General features: G+C 48.8%; 4 protein-coding genes across 4 annotated transcripts; 2 read left to right on the top strand and 2 right to left on the bottom strand.

Annotated features, from left to right (window-relative positions):
* Positions 1-5852: 5852 nt before the first annotated feature.
* Positions 5853-8075, top strand: AFUA_3G03720 (uncharacterized protein). The gene is made up of 2 exons (XM_743599.2): positions 5853-6184; positions 6242-8075. The coding sequence occupies exons 1-2, from the start codon at positions 6089-6091 to the stop codon at positions 7940-7942; spliced, it is 1797 nt and encodes a 598-aa protein (XP_748692.2). The 5' UTR covers positions 5853-6088; the 3' UTR covers positions 7943-8075.
* Positions 8076-8721: 646 nt separating this feature from the next.
* AFUA_3G03710 (P1 family peptidase) lies at positions 8722-9988 on the top strand (the record flags this gene model as incomplete). The annotated part of the gene is made up of 1 exon (XM_743598.2): positions 8722-9988. One exon carries the CDS (start codon positions 8722-8724, stop codon positions 9895-9897), a length of 1176 nt encoding a protein of 391 aa, XP_748691.1. The 3' UTR covers positions 9898-9988.
* A 564-nt stretch (positions 9989-10552) lies between these two features.
* AFUA_3G03700 (sugar porter family MFS transporter) lies at positions 10553-16027 on the bottom strand. Its single transcript, XM_077804312.1, has 7 exons — positions 12932-16027; positions 12827-12877; positions 12474-12754; positions 12282-12420; positions 11962-12206; positions 11479-11883; positions 10553-11417 (listed from the first exon to the last, which is right to left on the bottom strand). Coding segments are annotated over exons 1-7 (1854 nt in total). The 5' UTR covers positions 12934-16027; the 3' UTR covers positions 10553-10686.
* A 2241-nt stretch (positions 16028-18268) lies between these two features.
* On the bottom strand, positions 18269-19526 carry AFUA_3G03695 (uncharacterized protein). The gene is made up of 2 exons (XM_077804311.1): positions 19271-19526; positions 18269-19212 (listed from the first exon to the last, which is right to left on the bottom strand). Exons 1-2 carry the CDS (start codon positions 19284-19286, stop codon positions 18599-18601), a joined length of 630 nt encoding a protein of 209 aa, XP_077660467.1. The 5' UTR covers positions 19287-19526; the 3' UTR covers positions 18269-18598.
* Positions 19527-19755: the final 229 nt, after the last annotated feature.

Raw genomic sequence — 19755 nt, 5'->3', positions numbered from 1 at the left:
CACAAGCCTATATATTAGTTCTAGACTACAGTGATGTGAGACAAACTCTCACACAGTCTAAGAGTAAGGAGAGGAACAAGGCAGCGACTAGAGATCAGCGCCGGCGATCTTATGCAAGCCATGCACCTAGTCAGCATAATCCCACTTCCTTCTTTCTAAGTAAACCTATTAATGCTGGATGAAGACATTGCATTAATGCAACCAGTTGGTTGCACCTTACAGAGGCCAGTAGTACTTTATCAGGATGAGAAGGATTCACTAGTAGCTCTCCACACAGAATTAGATATCCCTTCAGCCAGGAAACTTTCCATTACTCCTAACACACGCGTTCAGATGGAGCTCACCGAACCTAACATCTGAAATTTACTTCTTATTAGCCTTCTTATGAAATTTAGACATACGCAGCCAGAGGTGCCTAAGGTTATCCTTTGTATCCAGAAACATTTTGACTTCACCATGGCTAAGGACACTCTGGAATTTGCTTCTGGGTGCTAACCTAAAGTCCTTATTAACAGTATCAATATATGCAGACATTCTTTAATAACAATGGAAACCGTTCGCACCTAACCAGAAGAAGGATTTGCGAGCAATTAGAGGTTTGTAATGTGCTAGAATTACTAGACTATTATCTTCAGGTACAGCAGAGAGCAAGCCACTGCGATAAAGCATAGGGGATATAACTTAAAATAGATCCTGGGCCGCTGGGCTGAGGCTAGCAACCCACTATCTCTGGTTCTAACATTCGAAACCTGGCCTTTGTGTCCACCCATGAATGACATCGCATGGAGACTATACGCCACAGAATATCTGGCTGTAAGAGCGCTTGACTGTTATAATTTTATATAAGTCTGACCAGGGAACTAGAGTACTATTGCTGACTCCCATAGGTACAACTTTGTGAAGACGTATGTAGATAGAGGGCACACTGCTGGACTACTAGATGAGCTAAGAGAGCATCTCTGTACATCGCATTGAGCTGCCTCTGCTGAACCACATTACTAACATCTTTATCCTGCAAGCCCTCGTCTTCAGGCTCTGTCAAGTCCATATTATAGTGACCATCTTCAGTGCTCTCCCTTTCGGAAGAGTTGCTGTTATCGGATAACAGGTTGACTGCCTTTCATTGTCAGCGAGCTATTATATAATATAATATAGTCGATGATAATATACGTTTTGAGATAGTCCTCCTGCTTTAGGTCTTTGTAGCACTAATTATTTAGCAGTGGATTAGAAAGACCTGTAAAGAAATCAAAGACTTAGGTGTAGATAGCAACGGAGGGACAAATTGCTATCTAAGCGAGGGGCCATTAATTATAATGGCACCGTCGAGAGGGCGCCATTTTTAGCGCATTTCAGAGACTGCAGCAAGGTGTATGAGAAGTCAGTATTAGCCAGGAGGTATACTGCACTGCGGACAAATGAGGTTTAGGTGGGTTGACAATCTATACTTAGTGGTGCATGGACATAAGTGCACAAGGGAGTGGCGGAAGGCATGGCAGATAGACGGCCAAAAACAGTATCAACTACAGCCGTTTTAGGCAGCCCATCTGCCATCTTCTAGTTTAAATCTACCTACATGGTTTCCCAACCTTGTCCGGGAAACCACTCCTCTATCTTTCTGGTATTCTGACAGATGGCAAGCGGGGCGCCAGAAATGGCTCCTATTACTCGCCGTCCTACTGCTGCCCACCACCTGTAGAGGTTGCAGACTCTGCAAAGATTACTATGGGACTCTGGACAAGCCGAGGAAAGGATGCCATAGTCACGCGACGCGAGGAGGAGGATCTATTGGTAAAACTAAGGAAGACTCAAGGATTACCTTGGTCTGATGTGATACAGTTGTTCTCAGATTAGTATCCCAGAAGGTGCCAACGATGCTGCTCCAGCGTCTCAGATCTAGAGAATGTAGTTTGGTAGAAGCCCTCGCTTGGGGATCATCATTGCTGAATCTTCTACGGCGGGGGTTGGGTCAGGGGTTAAGAATGATACTACTGTTGATTGTTTAACTAAGAGTCTGTTAAAAGTTCACAGGCGCTCTGTCTTTCATCTGGGTCCCATCAAAGCATCTTCCTAACAAACTGCATAAACATTTGCTTGTTTAAACCCTCTAGATACTCTTCAGATTCCTCCAGCAAGATAGGTGGGATTGCTTTGGAGGCTTTCCATTAGCCTAGTTGCGGAGTTAGCTGGGAGAATGAAGTCAAAACGTCAGGACATTGGGTAATGGAGCCACCTGAGATGTCCCAGAAATTCTGACTAAGGGATGATTTGCGCAGAAATTCAATAGGTGGAGGGCCGAGCATTGCTATTATTTTGGCGAGGAGTTGGGCATCAGAATGACGACCATCTGGTCCCCTACCATTAAATAGATGGTGATCCTCGAAGAGATCCCAGATCTGAATCTCTGCGTTAGCCCACGTATCAACGGATACAGCGGTAAAAAACAGTTGTGTAGCCTACCAGGACTCTAATATTCCATATATCGACTTTTGCTGTCCAGCTCATTCCGAGAATCACTTTCGGAGCGCGGTAGATGTCGGGCTGCACCAATCCATTGTGCACATCCCTGATGTGAGCTTCTCCAAAGTCTGAAAGCAGTGGCATCCCAAAACCACTCCATCCCTTCTTACGACAAAACGGTCGAGACAAGTAGACAGTATAGTTGTCCTTGACCTTCCGAGGGCTTGGGTCAGCAGCCTCGCTGGCATCCCATTCACGGAAGATTGAGTTGTCTTTTGCGCTGATAATGATATTTTTTGCTTAGATGTCTAGAAAATATTTAGAATTCGCCAGGCGTGGGCTTCTCAGATTGACAAACCTGTGTGTATAACATGTGCCTCTGAGTGTAGATAATCAAGCGCTAGTAAGAGCTACTGCAATGCACCCTTTAGCAAGTCCTCAGGAAGGCTTTTCGGCTCTAATGTTGCTTGAAAGTGAAGGAGGCTAGTCAAAAGGGGTTCAAAAATAATGCACTGGTGGACGCCTCTGGGACCTGTGAGCTTGAATTTATTAATCATTTTGCGGACCAGGCTGCTGCCAGGATGATTCGACCTTATGTTTGAAAGGTGATCAAGCACGCGCACCTCCTGATTCTCCCTCGGGCTGCTGATAAATATTTTCAGAGCTATGTACTAATGACGTCTGTTAAGTTAGTTACCACCGGCTTCAGAGCTTGATAGAGGTAAGCTTACTGAAGGTCACGACAAAACCAAACTGTTAAATTTGCTCCGAACCCCAATTTGCTGATAACTTGATATCTGGCCTGAAAGATATCACTAAGTTTGACCGAAAATAAAGGCCCCGGTCATATGCAGGCATTCTCTCCTCCTTGACTTTAGTTGCAGAATCAAGGACGGGGAAATTGGAGGTGCTGCGCGTTCTTGGAGGAGACAGCAGCCGTCGAAGGAACCAGCCAAGCCGACCGAACGGGTTCATCACGAAGACCTCAGAAGTGGTGTATCCTCAAATTGGCCTAAGTCCTGGACATCGAAAAAGCTGCTATACAAAATTTCACTGATTGATCGAGGTCAAGCACGAGTGTTGCACACAATAGAGAAAAGGACCAATGGATGGTTTTCGCATTCTCCATTATGGAGGGTTGGACCATTAAATACATAATTAGACCCGTGAAGGGGAACTGACCTATGGCACCAGTTCTAAACTGTGAACTGAAAGTTCTATAGAACTAATCTCTTGCAAATAACAGGCGCGGTGAGCGAAGCCAAACAGAATCTGATTATAAAGCACACTAATATTCGCACGTTCTTGAATCACTATCTGCCCCGTCACATCAACACGGATATACAGAATATCATGAATGGCTGAGACTCAAACACAACCCTTATGCGCGCAATCACACAGATCAGTTGGTGGATAGACAAGAGACAACCTTAAAAACTAACCGACTAAGAAAGGGCATCTATTTGTAAGCATCCGGAATACCTTGCTGCTATCAGCTAGCAGGACTAGCAGGAGAAAGAATACTAGGAGAACCCTAGCAGCTAGATCCGCCGGACCGCTGATCCTCTGAGAGCGTAAATGACTGCTTGAATTGATACGCTGAGACGACCTGTAGGGCCTCTTTGGGTAATGTATGGAATATATAACTTTGTGCTCCAATAAAATTGGTGATAATTTAGTCGCATTGCAAACCCCCTTTCTGAAAGATATCAAACCTGAGGAAACGAGAAGAGAACAACTAACCGACTTCTTTTGTGTCTATCCATTCATGTCACACTTCGCTTTGCTGGTTGAAGGCCATTCTCACTGATTTATCCAGACTTTCTGGTTATCCAGGACGGGTGTTCATTATAGTAACATTTGAAATGACAGGTCTTAAGGGGTTATAATCCTCCAGGGCCCAAGTTAAAGAAATCTCTCGTGCATTAGGTGGTAATGGGAGATTACTCTAAGCTTCTTCGCTTCCGAAGTCTGTCGTTGTACCGGAACGCATATGACATAATTCTACTATAGAAGTAGCAGATGCTTAGAGGACTCAGTACATCAAACAATTAAGAATATCTGAACAATGATCTACACGTACAGCATAAAGGTAAACAGGCTTGAAAGGGTTGCCCTAGCCCAACCCTTGGCTTATTCCTAAGCAAGGAAAAGGCTGTGGCTATGCAGTCATAGTGAAACACTTAGTGTCTTATAGTCAAGACTTTCTTCCAATTAAGTTGCCTGGCTTAGCGCCTGTTAGATCAACACCCCTCCTCAGGCGGATTTGCAATGTATGCTCCAGTCTGGTGATGTATTTTCCAGCCATCACCCCCTCACTAAAATGCACCCACGCTAATCACCACCTCATTCAAGCGGCATCACCCCCCATCACCAGCAAGGGCACCCACCCAGGTATTGACCGCGTTCAAGCCACACGCCGGCCGGTTAGTAGTTGGGTGGGTGACCACCAGCGAATCCCGGCTGTTGTATGTGTTTTTGCTTTGTTAAGTATCCTTGCCGCGTTATTTTCAACTGAAGTAACCTGAACCACCTGAACCCGAATATTCTTCACCCAGTGAACCCCGCTCAACCCCTGCCAGCTGATGTGCCCTCTTTTAGCGGCCCTGTATGGTTTGTGATGTAAGCATGTAGCTTAGTACTTATTGGCGTCAGTTCTGCAAGCAGATAATGTCTAATATTCAAGTAGCTTGTTTTTCCTTCTAATACGGAGTACCGTCGGTCTCGATCTCGAAGCGGGTCGTCTGGGACTGTTAGTGGTGGCGCATTGCATGCCACTGATATATAACCTCCCAGAACGCTGCAGCAGACAGATCCAGACAGCCAGGTGCTATTGGAAGAACTTTTATGATAGGAGAGCCACGTGGAATGGGTGATTTGTCATACAGCGCGAATCGTTTATTTAGTCCAACCAGGAGAAACAAGTGCGGTTCAAGTGCATGATGGTCCGCATTCCTCTCGTCCATTGTTAGAACTAAGTGCCTAATAGTGATGAAGACTTATACTAATAGACTGGAAGATTCTTAGTGAAGTTTTTGATAGGTTAATGCTAAGATGCGCAACATTGAAAGCCACAGGTGCTTGTTCGGCCCGCATCTCCACGTCTAGTTAAAATTGTTCTAAAACTGATAGTCTGGCGTACGGAGGAAGTACATGGTTATGTGTGGCTTTGCGCCAGAAACTGCGGCCTTTCAGGCAGTATAGCATTGGAAAAGGACAGAGATATTATGAGCTCGATATTCATTAGCTTACATAAATAGTAACAGGGAGGGAGTGAAGTATAAAACTCAGGTTTTGAGATAATTGTACTCCGTATACAGTGATCATTTAATCATTATTGAATGTATTTAGTTTACCTCATTGCCTTACTCGCGAAAGGGCATCAATAGAAAGTAGCCACTCAGATGTTACAGACATCATTCCATTGAATCCCTTCAGGCTTGTGTGGCGTCTTATCAGCTACTACTCCGTACTGGTAGTTTGTATCGTGGCGTATACAAGCCCCTGCCGGCTTATCCCAATTAGTTAGTTTGAGGCGAGCAGCGGTTAGAACTGCCACTGACTGGGGAACCTTGAACGATGACAAGCACTCAGCCACATCCACCACGGCAATAAATAATAAACAGGAATGCCTGAAAGACCCAAGAGCCCAGCTGTTTTGGCTTCATCTACATCTGTCAACATGTCTACTCAAACAAATGCAGCCGCCAACGACGAGTTCCCCGTACGCCCATGCCACCCACAGACCGAGCCCGGAGAGGTGCTAATGCATTAGCAACAGGCCCTTCCTCGGTGCGTCAATCCGGAAGGCATCTTCTGGACTGCTCTCTGGTATGTCCCTACCAGTGCGCCCTCATTCCTGGTATGTGCCCATTGCTATGAAAAGCACATCCAACCCACCCCCCACGCAGGCCTTTTCGAGGCCGTCTGGGTAGATGAGGGGGATACGGCTCTTCTCTGTCAATGGAATACTCCGCGGGTAATGGCGCATCTGGCTGCCGGGGACTGGGATGCGATCAAGGCCTTCATGATCGAGCGGGTGAACCTCCCGAACTGCAAAGGCCCGGCAGGTCACACCGGGCTTGATGGCTCCCGGTGGTATCGGATGATCGGCGCATGGGAGATTCAGGGTTTCGTGATCTGCGAGACATGCTATCAGGAGCTGGTGGCGTGGAATCAGCTAAAAAGTTACTTCGCCACAACGCCGACAATCAAGTCGGATGAGCATTTATGGACATGCGATGCGGCGGTGGTGCCGCTAATCAAGGAAGGACTCCGTCGGGCGATCGCGTCACCCCACCGCTGGGATGAGCTGCACCGCCTTTTTCGACGCCGGATGGAGTATCCCTCGTGTCTGGAGACGAAAAACCTCCTGGCCGGCTCGACCTATTGGTACGCTTGTAAGGCGGTGCCCGACCTGGTCGTATGCACGGCATGCTACCTGGACCACTTCGTGTTGGACTACGCCAGTTCGTGGGAGCTCCACCCCCTCACGCCAGAGCAGCAACAGCAGCGATTCGAGTGTGGGATGCAGACACTTCAAATTTATGCTGCCTTGGGTGTCTGCAAACAAATTGGTATCGCAGCAAACACCGACGAGTACGACGGCTTCGAGACATTGGCCCGGATGATCCTCGAGTCCCCTCCCTGCAATGCAGAGGACATGCGCAACGCGACCTGGTACGCCCCCAAGGATTGCACCGTCGATGTCTACGCCATCTGCAGACGGTGCCTCCTCGGCTTCATGGCCCCTCCCGGGTTCGCTCGCGAGTTCAAAGAAGTCGAGTCCCGGCGCGGGGGCAACTGGCTCTGCGACCTGCACCCTACAACACCACGATTCCGAAAGTATCTGGCAAAATACGCGGCCGCAGTGAAGCTAGAAGACTTCTCCTTCTTCTCCAAATATGTGGTGGAGTGGACACCATACCCGGAATGTCCCCGGAACGAAGCCTGCACGAACCGCAAATGGTATGGGGAGGGCCGCTTTACTGCATGCGAACTCTGCTACAAGGAAGCCATGGAGGGGGCGAGCCTGGCCAGTCGTCTCGACTGTGCCCTGGTCCCGAACGAAGCCCGATGCCAGATGTACTCTCGGCGAATGCGGAATCTCTGGCGGCAAGCTTGCGAGAACAACGACCTAGACTCCTTCCTGGCGCTTGCAAACGAGCGCATGGACGCGTTTCTGTTGATGAACATGGAGAAGGAGCGCCAGTTGGCCGAGATGAGCATTCGCATGTCACAGAGGAACACCTTGCTACTGGCGTCCTCGATGAATACGGGAATAGACGGAATTGTTTCGGCGGCGCGAGGTGATAACGGTACCCGGTGGGGGAATTCGAGCATCGGGTACATCTGGCAGACGAGCGCAGGGGCTGAGGGCCGTCTGCAGTTTGACCAGGCAATGGGGATGAATGTCGTGCCGGCCTCTTCGGACCTTGCGCGGATGGCGCCTGTGATGCAGAGGTGGGCGGAATTGGAGTAGTCACTCTTGGAGATGGTAGATGGTAGATCTACATTATTAGTAGATTCATTATGATATTAATGTATTACATCGAATGTTATCTCTACGATATTAGAGTATAATTGGTTGAGATAATGAGAGTCAACTCCCTCAACTTCGTTTCTGGCCAGGCCGTCTGTAATGCCAATAGACAGCGTCGTGGTTGTGGACCGGTAGCGATGCGTTCCACGGGTCGTGTCTTCTCCTGATAGTCCAAGCTATCGGTTCCTCGCAACTGTTACGCAACTGTTCTGGCCAAGTCGAATCTTGAGTGTCGAGGCGACCTATTGGCCATAGTGTTCAATCATGCTGGGACGCCGATTTGCCTCGGCCTTGATATTCGAGCGCGGAACACAAGTTGCGCAAGAGAAGCTAACCCTAATGCTTGCTTTCGGACAGCCATTACCTGACATTAGCATGCATTGCCCTGTCTGGTTCTTATATAGGTCCCTTGGGCTACTAGATTGCAAATGGCTCCTCAAGCAACCACAGGAAAAGCTGAGCAGTGGCCAGCTTAGGATTGCTGGGCTCAACCCTGGTGTCTAACCAAATTAAGTGTCTGGACGATCTCATATCTGCACATTTCAGCGTCCAAACCGCCCCATTTGCCTAGGCCTAAAACAGACCCCGATGCGAGGCTACTGCAGGAGTAGAAGCGATTGATCTATATAAAGCGCTGTTCAAGGCAAATTAAATTGGAGAATCTACGTCCTTTAGTGCAGCTAACTTTCATCATCACCTGCCGAAATCGGAGAAACAGCATGGCAGCTATCAATCCAATCCCACCTTCAGCACGACCGCGTATCCGGGAGCTTTTGCCAAACCTCTACCTCGGTCGTCACCGGCCTGGAACCAAAAACTCCCTCACGGATGTTCCGGGGGTCTTGGTTCATACGGAGTCAATCAAGCGCCCGTCTACGGCAACCAGCCATGCGGTTAACACAGGGGTAACCACGATTCTCCCGCGCCGGGATTGGTTTGACTCTGACTGTTACGCTGGGTATTTTCGTTTCAATGGATCTGGCGAAATGACCGGCTCACACTGGCTGGATGAGACTGGTCTGCTGAACTCCCCGATCATTCTTACCAATTCGTTCTCGGTCGGCGCATGCTACACGGGAGTCTACGAGTATGCGGTTCGGGAGTATAAGGACCCGGCAACCGGACTGGTGGACTGGTTCCTGCTCCCGGTCGTGGCCGAAACGTGCGATCTGTTCCTCAGCGACATTGGTGCGATGGCAGTTACCTCGGAGATGGTTGTTCGAGGCATCGACCAGGCCAGCGCCGACCCCGTGAAAGAAGGGAACACGGGCGGGGGAACCGGCATGATGTGCCACGGCTTCAAAGGCGGCACTGGGAGTGCCAGTCGTGTGATTGATGGGGTGGCGTTCGGCGCTGAGACAAATTATACTGTGGCTGCGTTGGTCCAGGCGAACTACGGCGCGAAGAGAGATCTGCGCTTCGGGGGTGCTCCCGTTGGGCTCCTGATGGAGCAAGAAGACGGGGCCGCTGCCACAGCAGCAGCCAACGAGGACGATGCAAGGAAGGCCAAGGATGGAAGCATCATTGTGGTGATCGCAACGGATGCGCCACTTCATCCGACCCAGCTCCAGCGCTTGGCCAAACGCGCGACTGTTGGGCTGTCACGCGTGGGAGGATGGGGCTCCAATAGCTCCGGGGATATCTTCATCGCCTTCAGCACGGCCGAACGGATTCCACGAGCTCCGGATTTCAGCTGGAAGCCAACCGTTGAGCAGCAGGTGTCGGTGGTGCAGGATGTGACGATTAACGCCTTATTCGAAGGGGCAGCTGACGCCACGGAGGAAGCGATCTACAATGCATTAGTAGGCGCTGAAGATATGGAAGGCCCCCGGGGAAAGATTGTCAAAGCGTTGGATCATGCGAGATTGAAATCCATCATGGAAAGATATTTGTAGATGCCTATTATGCATTATGCATCATGCATTATGCATTTATACTTCTGGTATCTCGCTTCTCCGGTAAACGTAATGGGATCAACTCTTTCTCTCAGCCTTTACCCAGCCCTGAAATTGAAAGGATGACTCAACCTGGGGATGTATATATGTATACTGATCGGCTAATTATGATTCCTCTCGGGAGATGGTGGTCTCTTTCGTAGCTCTCTCGAGCATTGTAATGAACGCGTCTCGACAATCAAGGAGATCAGTCTGCCTTGCGAAGAGGACTTGCGGTCACTGCAGATGCGATGATTGAATCTTCCCGGATAGCGAATTACGTCGATAAGATGCGGGCATACAGTCTACAGTGCAGAGCTTACACAGGAATGCGCGAATCCGGAAACCTAAGCCAAGTCGCCTGCACCGGCGCAACCACAGCATCGTAGAATTGTTGCCGGAACTGAGGGAAATCAGAATTCTTATACAGATCACGCCCCCTGAAACTCAAGCTTCACTCATCCAACGTTCTCAGCGCCGTCTGATAGTCATCGAGCAGTGACGGAGACGACGTATAGCCAAAGCGCATGATGCACTCCAGACGCATGTCCCACTCACGCTGGACGCGGAACATACGAATGGCTTTTTTTAGTACTTGTATTATTCCTGGAAAATCCAAACGATGGTAAAGCTCATCGTATTCACTTCTGATTGATTTGCTATTCACAGTATCTGCAATTATGTCATCCGTCATCACCTCTCTCAACGGGTTACCTGAAATTGCCCCCGACAACCAAACGGCATCACTCTTCATACCGATTCAAGGTGCTCCTCCTTTTTGGGCTTCTCCGCGATCAGAACAGGGTCCGGAGAGAGGTGGCGGTAGATGTCACGAACGACGGCATCCTTCCGCCCCAGCAGATATCGCCGGATCCACCACGGCAACACTTCGGTCACCTGGTATTTGGCATGCGCACGGGTCGAGATGCTGAAAACACGGTCGAGTTCCTCCAGAGAGCGCTGCTTAGTCTCTGGCAAGAAGAAGAAGATGAGAAGCAGCGCAATAATGTTCAACCCGGCGTAGAACCCAAACGCTCCCTGGGGCTTGAAGTCCCGCAGCATGTACGGAAACGTCAGAGACAGCACGGCGGCCCAGAAGTTGTTGGTCGCCACCGCCCACGCCATGCCAACCTCGCGGTGCGTCAGAGGGAAGACCTCGGCGGAGTAGGTGAACGGGACGGGGCCTTCGCCGGGGGAGTAGAAGATATTGAACAGGTAAATGAACAGGGCGATCAGGCCGAGATGGGCGCTACTACTCGCGGGAATCCAGAAACAGAATCCGGCCGCCAGCAGGGTCCAGCACATATTGGGGAAGGTGGCGAGCAAGAGCCAACGACGGCCAAACGTGTCGATGGTCCAGACGGCGGGCCAGGCGAAGAGGAAGTTCACCAAGCCAAAGCCGAAGGACGCAAGCAGGGCCTGGATGTTCGTGGCGCCGGCTTGCTCAAAGATGGTGGACGAGTAGAACGCGATGATGTTGACTGTTTTGCAGTATGAGCGATGGCCATAGTTTGTCACTAGATTGGGGGAGGATTCACGTACTTCCACACATTTGCTGCGCAATCATGACAATGCCAGAAGCCTGTGTGGCCCGGCGAACTCGAGGGACTGTGAATAATTCCAGGAATCGTGCAAGGGTATTGCCGCCCCGGGTGAACTCGGATTCCCGGAGCAGCCGCTTTTCCATCTTGATCTGCGCATGGATGTAGTAGAGATCCCGAGCTGCTTGCAATGGGCTGTTTCGCAGTCGGAGCAAAGATTCGTACGCCTTGCGCGGGTTCTCCTTGGACAATAGCCAACGGGGCGATTCAGGACAGAACCAGATGCCCAACAGCAGAGGAACAGCTGGGATGAAAGCTGAACCAAGCTGGAGCCTCCAGGCAATCTTGCCGGTGTTAACCACAGCAAGGTTAGCACACGTTCCGAGGAAGATGCCAAATGCAGTCCCTGGATAACCGTTGTCAGTTGTTAGACCAGATGAGGACCCGAATTCAAGGATCAACCAGGGAAAAAGGGAGCACCTACAGACTTGCCAGGACATGACCAAGCCTCCACGGATGCTCGTGGGTACGGTCTCGGCGGAAAACACAGGAACCGTAACCTCCTTCAAGCCCATACCGATTCCCAACAGTATACGACAGCCCAAGAGTTGGTGCCAGTTCTGAGTCACTCCGCATGCAATGGGAGCAACTAAACTGAACACGGCCGCAATCGCAATGACAGCCTTGCGGCCCAGCCAGTGGTTGAGAGGGTCGGAGATCCAGCCAGCACTGCGATATTCAAAGTTAGATCGGATATCCTTCCAGCCAATATGCGTTCAAACCATCTCAGAGCGGTCAACCCACAAGAGTGCAATGGTAATGTAAGGCATGGCGTTGATCACCCCGACAATCCACTGATTACGGGTGCACTCTGCTCGAGTCACGCAGCCATCTTGAGGAATGCCAAACTGTTGCGCGAAGGTGAGGTTGGCACCGTTAGAACCTAAAATCCGAGGTTGAGCATGCCGGTAGCAAGAGGACTACAGTGACCCGTACCTGTCTGATCCCATCCTTGAATAGCTGCTGCGACGGAATTAAGCACAACCGTATAATACAGACCCCAGGGGTGCTTCCAGCGATGGGTCACTTCCTCACGGAGGAACTGACGTTCCTCGGGGGTCAACTCCTCGATACTCTCGAATTCGCCTGGTCTCTGGGCGACCAATGCGCCCTTCTTCAGCTCGGGAAGGATATCATTCAGGTCGTACGATTGAGCGTACTCCTCCACGTCTCGAAGCAGCCTATCCTTTGGGATCCGAGCCAAGGGGTTTTCAAGCCTAGAATATGTTAAATTGAAAGCTTCCCACAGCGAGGGACAAAAGGGAAATGCCAAGGGGGGGGGGAAGTACTCATCGATGACCCGCTCGGTTGGCTGGGCATCTTGCTTATATTCATCAACCCTAGAAGAATAATCGTTAGCTGAAACACGAGCTTAGGTTCGAAACAAGATATACATTTTGCTTGAGAGCCCGAACTCAGGCAAGCGGAACGTTCAGCAGAGATCTCTGAAGGTGAGCCTCAGATGGTGAGGTTTGTCCCCTGCCCGTCAGCAGTTGTGGTGATTGAGGGAACAATGCATCAATTTACGAGTATATATATCCCTCCTGCAGCCAGAGGTCAGCGGGGATTCACCCATTTTGCGGGTTGCTAATCATGCGTTATTTTCTTTCTTTCCTCTTTCTTTGTTTTATTTTTTTTTTTTTTATTCCTCTGATTTATCCATGGTTCTTTTTTTTTTGTTTCGTTCCTTTTCCCTTGATTTCTCTTACATCCCCACGGGCCAGCCCCGGTATTCGCCCACAAAACCCCGCAAGCACGGCAATGGATGGGGAAGAGGACCCCCCAAACACGAAGTCTGTGAGGTAAAGCGCGAATGTGATTCCATTCAGCCTGGGCGTTGCCGAGATGCGCCATCGAACTCAAAGTCCATGGATCCAACAGAAAACTGCACTATGATTGGTAAACTATGGTGGAACCAGTCAACAAAGTCTTGGCTGTCGAGCACTCTGTAAATTTTCCACCAGACGACTGGTCGACTGCGGTGAGTGCACGGGGAAGTCCGAAGACAGAAAGATACTTGCCGACTGGAAGTGAGTGGTGCCCGTCCCGACTGCTTCATCTTGTGTACGGACTACTCTCTATAACTACAACGCAGTAAAACCCTAGACAGAAAACAGGTGGGAACACACACAACCACCAAACCACCATCCCTCCCAAGTTCACAGGAGGGCAAAAGCTAGCGAGAAAGCGAACCAGAAAGAGAACATCAAGAAGGCAACCCTTTCATGATGGTCTTCTTTGGACCATTTTTCCCGCAAGCTCAGATTTATACTTTTGAAGGTTACTTGAAGGTTTCATCCACTATCCCGCCTTGAGTTAGATGTCGGGCACACACACATGCCTACTTTTCGGTCCGGCTGACCGGACATTTACGAATTCAAGCCTCCTATTTCCTCTCGCGTCCCGAGCACCCCTCTTACCCCACAAGCTGGACCGCACAATTGCGTGTTTCACTACGGAGTAAAGGTTTCAGTAGCAGACTCTATTGACAAGAAGGAATGGTCTTCTTAGCCGCCCCGGGCCGGCAGGGTACGGCAAGCCTTTGGGACAGGACCGAAAATCCGAAATAAGGACTTCAAGAAGTTTATGTAGACGGCTCCGAGTTCTGCCTTACTAGAACTACATTCCTATAGCATTTATGATTTGGTATTCTTACCATAGGGGGAAATCAAATGGTTTGAATCACACCATATATATACCAAGGATATCGCATGATTCAGACCACTATATCGTAGGGGTATTAAATCTTGCTATCGCAGCGGGCAGGGTCTGTTGGGTGTGTGGGCTGTTGGGTCAAATCATAGAGCCTTGTGAAATTATACTGGACTTTATGCTAATTACAATACTCTGTAGTCATCTGCCTAGTCATGTGACTGTAAGTTCTGTTGAAACACTCGTTTACTCCGTCTCTTCAGCCGTCGCAGCTCAAGTTTAGATTCCCCAATCCCCCCTTAGCAATTTCTTCCCATCCACCTAGCCATAGCCCATAGTTTTCTCAGGCCTCTCCTCCGTAGCCCATGATATTTCAATATCCCTACTATATGGTGATTTAAATGATCAAATCCCTAGTATACAATGAATCCTACTTCTGATGATGTAACCCCCTGCTACATAACATTGAAATCACTAAGGGAAGAGGAACTGGAATCTAGAAGCACTTTGCTGCTGATTGCTGGCAGAAACCATTAAAAAAAATCTGTTTGTCCCATGACCTACCTATGCTGTTTTGGTTTTGCCCCAACGGCTTGCTATAGCAGGGTTGCTCTTAATATTCCCCACAGAAAGCATTGCGCTCACCAATTCCTCTATTGGGCAATGTAACCGACTCAGTCAGGTTACAACCACCGCCAGACAAACCGCGTATGGAACCGATAGTATCTAGACCGACTCAGGTGGCAGTTGCAGTTTATTGTTCATGATTTTGCACAGTGAGATCATGTTTTAGGATTAAGGCAATATATGAATCCAACAGGCTACTATATAGACAGTCGTAACACTGTTGAGAGTGTTCTATGTGAACGCCAACTGCGATGGGAACTGCCTCGCCTATGTCTGGGAGCATTTGCACAATTTCAAGACGAGACGCATCTACTTTAAGCATCAACCCCCCCCCCCTGATTCGTGTAGCGCTAAACGCTTTCTCCTTTGCTGACGTACGGCCTAACAAAGAGATCTACGGCCATGGTACGCCCTACCGCGTGGACTCCTACACTTTTACTGTAGACAGCCACGTTCAGATCCTCAGTACGGAGTACAGTGGACCGTGAGGATGAGGACCGCAGACGCTGGTTGCGGTCCCATGCTTTTTAGCCATGGAAATTCATAATAGTTGATAATTCGGCAGACTCATGACTCATCTTCAGCGGAAGTGTACCGATTTATGTTGGATAGGCACCATGTCAATTGCGAAGATCTGACTCCCTGAATATCCCCCTCTGATTGAATCTCTTTTCTATTGATGCCATTGCCGGTCTGGCCTTGAGTGAACAACTTAATCTGCTGGACTTGGGACAAACGTCGTCGGGGTGGACAACATTCCAAAACTCAAATTCTTTCACGGCTTGTATGGTGGGAACTCTATCACCTTTCTAGCTGCAGAGCAGCAAACTGATTTGCGGTCCTGAAGGCGCTTTCCAGCATTGAGTCTCCACAATTTCGTGCACAGTGGGACCGTAGGAGAAAATTTGACTGGAAAACACTTGGAAAAGCTTAACCACAGCCAATTCCTCAAGCCCTTGCTTTGACTGGCTACTCCTTCTGCCACTAGATAGGGTTTATATTATTTCACCTGGCAACGGTACTGAAAGTTATTCAACTAGTATACATAATACAGCAACTAACAATGTGCAACTGGAAGGAGATATGATGCTTACTGCTATGTAATTGTATGAGATACAAACACAGCTAATCAGCTTGGTCTTTCTCTGAGTTCAGCCTGTCACTACTACAGAATATAAAAACATACTTAGCTCTGAGACCTGTAGAGTCACTGACTGACTCAACCAACCCTTTGAGTAATGCACTTCTGTGACTGTAGTGCATTTTATTTTATTAAACACCCCTTGATGCTTGATTAGATGTATAGATTACTGTAACTTCACATGCTAATATAATATATATGTCAGTGTTCATGGTCAAGAGAGCGTCTGCTAAGGGTAAGTGAATTCGCAGTCAGGTACAAAACATGCCTAAGTGAGATCCGGACCCTGAGAAATCAAAGGCTTACAGCACCCGTGGGAAATCACACGGAATGTATACGGTATCGTATTGGCGTACATAACATATACTGCCCTTGGCCCACCTTGAACCTTCTAATAATCTCTCCGCTACCAAGTTCAGATATCTCCTGGTAAGTTCTTTGTGGTGGGAAGAGTCAGAACTATCTGCAGGGCCTTTAGATAATCCTCTTTCTGCAAATTCCTTCCATACTGTATGCACTTCTGACAACGCATACAGGTCTTTGCAGTCCTCTGGCACAGACGCCATAACCTCAGACTTCATCAGACAAGGCAAATTTGGAGCGGAGATCTTGAGTGGTATTCGACCATGGTAGTTGTTAGGGCAATGAGCAAAGTGCCTGGTGTATGTAAATCAAGCAGGTATAGCGCTCCACTACCCACTTATCTATTTGTTCTATCCAGGCCCATCACCACCTACAGCGGCCAAGGAGTAAGCCAGACATTGACCCAGCAAAACATGCCATTGTATATATGCGGGGTTCTACGCCGACCTGCAGAGTTGATGAGCCACAAATGATCAAAGAACCCCTGGAGGTCGAACCGGCGAGCCCTAATGAGAAGATTGATGTGAAGTCTCGTCTTAATTTCGGAGGTCTACACCGTAAAACATAATCTTAGAGTGCAACCTGTGGGATGATATCTTGCGGCTCAATGGCCAAATTCCGAGGCTATGTGAACGATGACTTCAGATTCGACTTTTAATAAAGCTTCAAGATCATTTTGAGATGCCCTAGTCTCATATGATCAAAAACTTGATGCTTTTGGGCTCAGTTTGGAACTGCTACGCTTTGCCAGGTCCATCTCCAAAACAATGAGATTCCCGACAAGAACTGTCACGGAAGTCTAGGGAAAGATTCTCTTCCTAGCTATAGAAGGTGGTGTAATTTAAGACCTGGGCGACAAAGCAGCAAAGGAATAGACACTGGTAGAGGTAAGCGCTGACATTATATCCTGTTGTATGTTTTTATTTCTTTCTCTCTTTTTTGGACTGTTGGGTCCTTCCCAGTTTCTTCGCTAGTTCACTCTGAAGATTCCTGTTGGTTACTTGTATGAGAGTATAAATAAGCTAGGGTACTGCAGTGGGTCATGGATTAGTTCTTCTACTCTGATATGAACCCATTCATAGCCCAGTTCAGCTGTGCTATTCTGGTGACTCTGACCGCATTCACAGGAAGTTATGGGATACCATCTCCAAGCATTGTAGCCAAGTGCGAAAAGCCACTCTAGCACACTTAGTATTATGAATGTCGAGCTTTTATAACAAGAGGCCATATGCTCAGCTGGTGGATAAGAGGTGGGTTTTGGATGAAGGTTTGGCCAGTTTTCCTTGCCTTAATTCTTTCCAGTTTCAGGCCTGTCTAATAGGCGCGCAACTTTGGCCAACTACTGCGAATAAGTCTGGTTTCCGTTAGCGATGGATCTGTCCCTGATGCCTGACGTTGCAAGCACCGATGCCGTTGAATTTTCCCGCAATGGCAAGAGGCGTATACGAGTCTACTATGTATTTAGAGGTGAAGACAAAGTTATCCGGGCATCCTGCTGCCACCAAGACCATAACTGGTTCGTCAGAGGCGAGGCTTTTGTAACTGATCTTGGAAAGGACAATACGCCCATCACAGCTATGCGCTGGACTGAGATGGAGAATCGACGCAGCTAGGCTCTTATCTCTAAGCGGTTCTGTGCCTGCTTTTTGGGGATATGTCCATCATTGACTCTTGCTTTGCAGATCCGAGTGTTCTTTTTGGATGGGCAGAATAAGATCCCCCAGGTACGGTGAATATTCCTCATTCGGCGAGGTTTGAAAATGTCGCGTGTACATAATCTCACTGATATTGCATAGTCCCTGGGCCACCACGTAATGTCACATTGGACTTCTATCACCACCAGGCCTGCAATGGAAACGGAGATTGCGACAGGCTCCCACCTCTCACTAGCACATTTAGGAAGACTGTTTACCTTGGGACCCTTGGAAGAGCGGACGGACTGGCTGCTGTCATGGACAAATAATATCGATTACTCGAACAGCAAAACACACATAACAATAGGATCATATCGTTCATTCAATCAAACAAGGTACCTAATGAGCGTTATGTCTCAGCAGAGAAAAGATTGACGCTGCTTCGAAGAAGATTTCTCACATCCCACGGCCCCCTCTGGCATACTTCTCCTACCATAGATCCTCCAACATCAATAAACAATACTTTCCATCAGAATCACCTCGTCACGCAAACTCTCCTCCCATTTCACCTGCAGGCTGCCGCATACTCTAATGAGTCAGCAAACCCCGCAGCCAACGTGTTCTAACCAATACACGCAGCCTGTTCAAATCACCACCTCCATGCGAACCAACCCTCTTCGACGGCCACCTTTCCGCACCTGGTCCAGACGACCCATCAGACGCATATCAGTTTGCATACCCATCCGCTCTAGACCTATTGTCACCAATAGACCCATCTGCAAACTGCCACCGTCAAGACGTGAGCCAGATCCAACTCCTGGCATCCCGCCATCTTCCCTTCCAGCCTCAGTATCATCCCCCTTTCCGAGCACACTCCGCGGGTTATCAGTAAATGGTGTGGACTGATGACTTTGTTCAAATAGAGTCCATTGGTACCTAAAATTGACATTGCTGTGATTGATTTCACATTCCGCCTCAACAGCATGTTCACCCACGGGATCCCCGTCATTAAGCCTGGACACAATATCTTTCCCCAGTGGCGGTGCGTCTCGGATGATGGTATCACCATCTTCATCGACTTCATAATCGCCATTCGACGTGTAAATCATCTCCACCTCGTCACTCGCATTTATCATATTCCTTCCAACTGCATCGTCCGGCGTTCTCATCCGGTCATGTGCGTTAACTTTTGAGGGCCAACACGAGATTGCTTCCTGCACACCATGCCCGAGGCCGTCTCCTCTGTCAAATAAACGTCCTATAGAAATGAAACTCAATGAGGAGACAAGACGAGGCTCTCGGATAAAGTAACGTACCCTGGACCTCAACCATCTTCCCGTAGCTCCAACGCCTGAACCGATTATACCAATTGCCTCAATAACCACGCGCAGAACAAGTCAAGGCCGACGAGAGGAGTATCTGTATGTACATTCACTGGCCAACAGACAATTCTCAGATTGAGTAAAACCAATGGAATCAGGAGGGAACAAGCCAGGCTTTATACCGCATGGCCCCTGCTGACACACACACAGGAGACCACTTCCTGGTAAAACAGTGTACCATGCATGCCAGTAAAACCTGCATATAGTTCAAGTCATGCGCACCAATCTTACATTGCTGGTGCCAAGAATCTCCTCTTTGGGAGGCGGTCAGTCCTTGACCGCCTTTTTACCACAGGCAATACCGTCTCAATACATGAGCACGGGCCCTACCAGCAAGTCCGGCCAACACACCCGATCTCCCATTCGTCCTGCCGGACGGCCATCACTCTTGGGTCCCACCCAAGGGCCATAAATCCCGT

Source organism: Aspergillus fumigatus, chromosome 3, assembly GCF_000002655.1.
Source record: "Aspergillus fumigatus Af293 chromosome 3, whole genome shotgun sequence".
Taxonomy (NCBI): Eukaryota; Fungi; Ascomycota; class Eurotiomycetes; order Eurotiales; family Aspergillaceae; genus Aspergillus; species Aspergillus fumigatus.
The sequence above is the reverse complement of the archived record's forward strand: the minus strand, read 5'-3'. Positions and strand labels throughout refer to the sequence as shown.

What these genes read in the sequence shown, in the direction of transcription:
- AFUA_3G03720 (XM_743599.2), top strand. Translation starts at nt 6,089, where the DNA reads ATGCCTGAAAGACCCAAGAGCCCAGCTGTTTTGGCTTCATCTACATCT. An exon ending in CCGCCAACGACGAGTTCCCC is followed by an intron (nt 6,185 to 6,241) that starts GTACGCCCATGC and finishes CATTAGCAACAG; the next exon opens with GCCCTTCCTCGGTGCGTCAA.
- AFUA_3G03700 (XM_077804312.1), bottom strand. An exon ending in TCAAGGATGGGATCAGACAG is followed by an intron (nt 12,421 to 12,473) that starts GTACGGGTCACT and finishes CTCGGATTTTAG; the next exon opens with GTTCTAACGGTGCCAACCTC. An exon ending in TACATTACCATTGCACTCTT is followed by an intron (nt 12,207 to 12,281) that starts GTGGGTTGACCG and finishes TGAATATCGCAG; the next exon opens with TGCTGGCTGGATCTCCGACC.